At 42.4% G+C, this 3,383-nt stretch overlaps 1 protein-coding gene across 2 annotated transcripts; it reads right to left on the bottom strand.

The window, feature by feature from the left end:
• Positions 1-664: 664 nt before the first annotated feature.
• Positions 665-3,094, bottom strand: PABPC3 (poly(A) binding protein cytoplasmic 3). 2 transcript variants are annotated; one of them, XM_010360172.2, is made up of 2 exons: positions 1,714-3,046; positions 1,016-1,446 (listed from the first exon to the last, which is right to left on the bottom strand). In XM_010360172.2, exons 1-2 carry the CDS (start codon positions 3,044-3,046, stop codon positions 1,136-1,138), a joined length of 1,644 nt encoding a protein of 547 aa, XP_010358474.1. In that variant the 3' UTR covers positions 1,016-1,135. The 2 variants fall into 2 exon arrangements, with proteins under 2 accessions (XP_010358473.1, XP_010358474.1); XM_010360171.2 differs by having other exon boundaries at positions 665-3,094.
• Between the last annotated feature and the right edge of the window lie 289 nt (positions 3,095-3,383).

The following is a 3,383-nucleotide window of genomic DNA, read 5'->3' as shown; positions in this document are numbered from 1 at the left end:
AGGACTGAAGCCCTGCTGTATACACCACGTATACCACAGACATTGTCAGTGAGTAAACAATATACCCCAAACCATCTTTATATTTTTTCAAATATGAACATTCTAATTTTATGAGTTATGAAAGTCATTTAACTTTAACCAGAATGAATTTCTCCATAATTTACCTACAGGCCCCCAAAATCGGAATGAATAAACAGCATGTATTTTTTATATATGTGTGTGTTTGTGTGTATAACATATATGTGTGTGTTATATATATGCACACACACATTATATATATGTTCGTATGTGTTGTATAGCTATACCCACACATTATATAGTGACCTCTCTCTAACTACCAGAACACTAAAATGAAATGATTAAGTGATCATCTCTGTGATCAGAACCAAGTTTAGCCTCCTGTTCAATTAGATTTTTAAAACTATATTTATTTTTGACTTAAAAATAATGTAATATAAATTAATAATTCTTACCATTTTGAACAAATGTTACTGAATTTATAATTACTATTTTGTCGTTGCATATTTTCATCTATGAATATTAAACACTACATGTAAAGGCCTAACATTTTGGTGAAAAGGTGATTTTCAAATTTGAAATATAGTGAGAGATACGGTAATAGAAAATGTAAAGAAAGACTATTAGTAAATTAATGATTTTTCTAACTGTTTAAGAAATTTTTATTAAAGCAAGAATTTTATAATCCAAACTATGTTTCCTTGCTCAGTTATCAATTCTGTTACTTAAAACAGAACTGACATTTTGAGCTATTCCACAGTAAAGAATTAAAAAATTAAAGAAAGGAATGCTTTAAATTTTTGTACTTTGCTGAAAATTCTTTTCCCCAGGGTCTACAGAACATTAACTTGTTTTTATATTTTACTATTTTTTTGTTTTTAAATCAATTAAGTAATCTTTTTTGTTTTTTGTGTTTTTAAATCAGTAAGTAATCTAGGACTAGCATCATATTTGCTAGACCTGGCATTTGCTCGGTACATAAGGTTCAAAGTTTCCTTTCCATTTTTTATTTATTTTCGATTTTACAATTTTTTTTCTCATAGTATTTAAGTTTCTCGATGTTTAGATATTTTTCTTCGGTGAAGCACAAGGTTCTTTTCGTGGTCTCTGATCAATTTTAAACAGTTGGAACACCGGTGGCACTGTTAACTTCTTTCTGGGTAGCCTCTTTAACTTGGTGGGCTTGTAGTACAGCTACAGCTTCGTCAACCTTAGAACGGAGTGACTGTGGAGACTCGAGCATATGAAGAAGTTCTGAATTATCAATCTCCAACAACATGCCAGTGATTTTACCAGCAAGAGTAGGGTGCATGGCTTGAATAGGAGGAAAGAGCCGTTCACCCAACATTCGCTTCTGCTCTTGAGGAGGGGCAGATGCCAACATGGAAGCAGTCAAAGTTTCCTGACCCTGTACATGAACAGCAGGCTGTTGCATTGTAACTTGTGGCTGTGCATTAAGATGTTGCTGAGGATTGCGAACTCCCGCAGCATATTTATACCGTAGAACCGTGCGCACAGCAGGGGTAGCTGCAGCAGCAGCAGCTGCAGGATGTGGACCCACTGTCGGTGTTGATGTGTTAGCAACACGCTGCGTTGACATGACTCGTGGAACCTGTGAGGAAGTTGGTCTCATAGTACTAAATGGTAGCCTAGGAGCAGCTGGGCGGATAGCACCGGGTTTATTTTGGAATGGATGAGGTCTGGCACCCTGAGCAGTCCAGCAAAGACTTGGTCTTAGTTGAGCATTTTGGCTAGGAGGATAGTATGCAGCACGGTTCTGAGTCAGTGGAACAGCTGCCATGAAGTAACCTGAAGGAGGTGCTGGCTGGTAGGGGTTGATTACAGGGTTGGGCACAGCCCGTACACTTGCCATTCTCTGCATATACTCGTTAGTGAGGTGAGCCTGGCGCTCTTCTTTGCGCTGAGCTAAAGCTACATACAATGGCTTTGTGGCCACAATTCTACCGTTCATTTCTGTAACTGCTTTAGTGGCTTCTTCTGGGGAGGAGAAACATACGAAACCAAACCCTTTGCTGCGACCACCTTCCATCATAACCTTTGCACTAGTGATTGTACCAAATGGAGAAAATGCTTTCCGGAGACGTTCATCATCAATATCATCATCAAGATTTTTCACATAAAGATTAACAACCTGGTATCTGGTGATCCTATCTTGCTTCATCTTTTCAAATTTGCGCTTAAGTTCCGTCTGCCGTTCCACTTTTTTCTGAGCTCGACCAACGTAAATTTGTTTTCCATTGAGCTCCTTTCCATTCATCTCATCTACAGCTTTCTGTGCATCTTCATGTCTTTCAAAGCTCACAAATCCAAATCCTTTGGATTTTCCACTTTCATCAGTCATTACTTTCACACTTAAGGTGGGCCCGAACTTGCCAAAGAGATCCTTAAGGCGCTCATCGTCCATGTCTTCTCCAAAATTCTTGATGTAAACATTGGGGAACTCTTTTGCCCTAGCTCCAAGTTCAGCTTCTCGTTCTTTACGAGACTTAAATCGTCCAACAAATACTTTCCGATCATTTAGGAGCATTCCATTCATTTTTTCAATAGCTCTTTCAGCCGCTTCGTGTGTCTCAAAGTGTACGAATCCATACCCCTTGGAACCATTTTCATCACAAACCACCTTACATGAAAGGATGTTACCAAAAGCAGAAACTGTATCATACAGTACTTTATTATTAATGGATTTATCCAGATTTTTAACGAATATGTTGCCCACTCCACTTCTGCGAAGTGATGGATCACGCTGAGACCACATGATGCGCACTGGCTTGCCCTTTATAACATCAAAATTCATGGTCTCCAGAGCACGCTCCGCGTCCTTCGGGTGCTGGAAGTTCACATACGCGTAGCTGGAGGAGCGGCGGGTGATCACGTCCCTACAGACCCGGATGGAGAGGATGGGCCCCGCCCGGCTGAACTTCTCATAGAGCATCGCCTCGGTCACGTCGGGGTGGAGGTCCCCCACGTAGAGTGAGGCCGTTGGGTAGCTGGGGGTGCTGGGGTTCATTCTCGGCACGGCTGCCCACAGGGACACAAGCCGCGACCGTTCCGTGAGAGTAGACCTTTCCGTGCCAGGGCGGGGACCGGAACCGGGGGGAGGGGAGCGAGGGCAAGCGTAGAGGGACAAAAATCAACCGAAATCGCAAACTACTCAACGGTCACAGAACGGGGTGGATCCGCTGCCGCTGGCTGCCGGCTGCCAACTGGGAGCCAGAGGGGCGGTGTGGGGTCCGGGCAGCGGGGAGGCCTTGGTCTCTTGGTTCCTTTTTGGAGCTGCTGCGGGGCTGCTGGCGGGCGGCTCGGGCTTAGCTGCTTCACCGGGTTATTTTGTAAAAGAGCATTAA

Source organism: Rhinopithecus roxellana, chromosome 18 (assembly GCF_007565055.1).
Source record: "Rhinopithecus roxellana isolate Shanxi Qingling chromosome 18, ASM756505v1, whole genome shotgun sequence".
Classification (NCBI taxonomy): domain Eukaryota; kingdom Metazoa; phylum Chordata; class Mammalia; order Primates; family Cercopithecidae; genus Rhinopithecus; species Rhinopithecus roxellana.
This window is presented reverse-complemented; position numbering and strand designations above follow the sequence as displayed.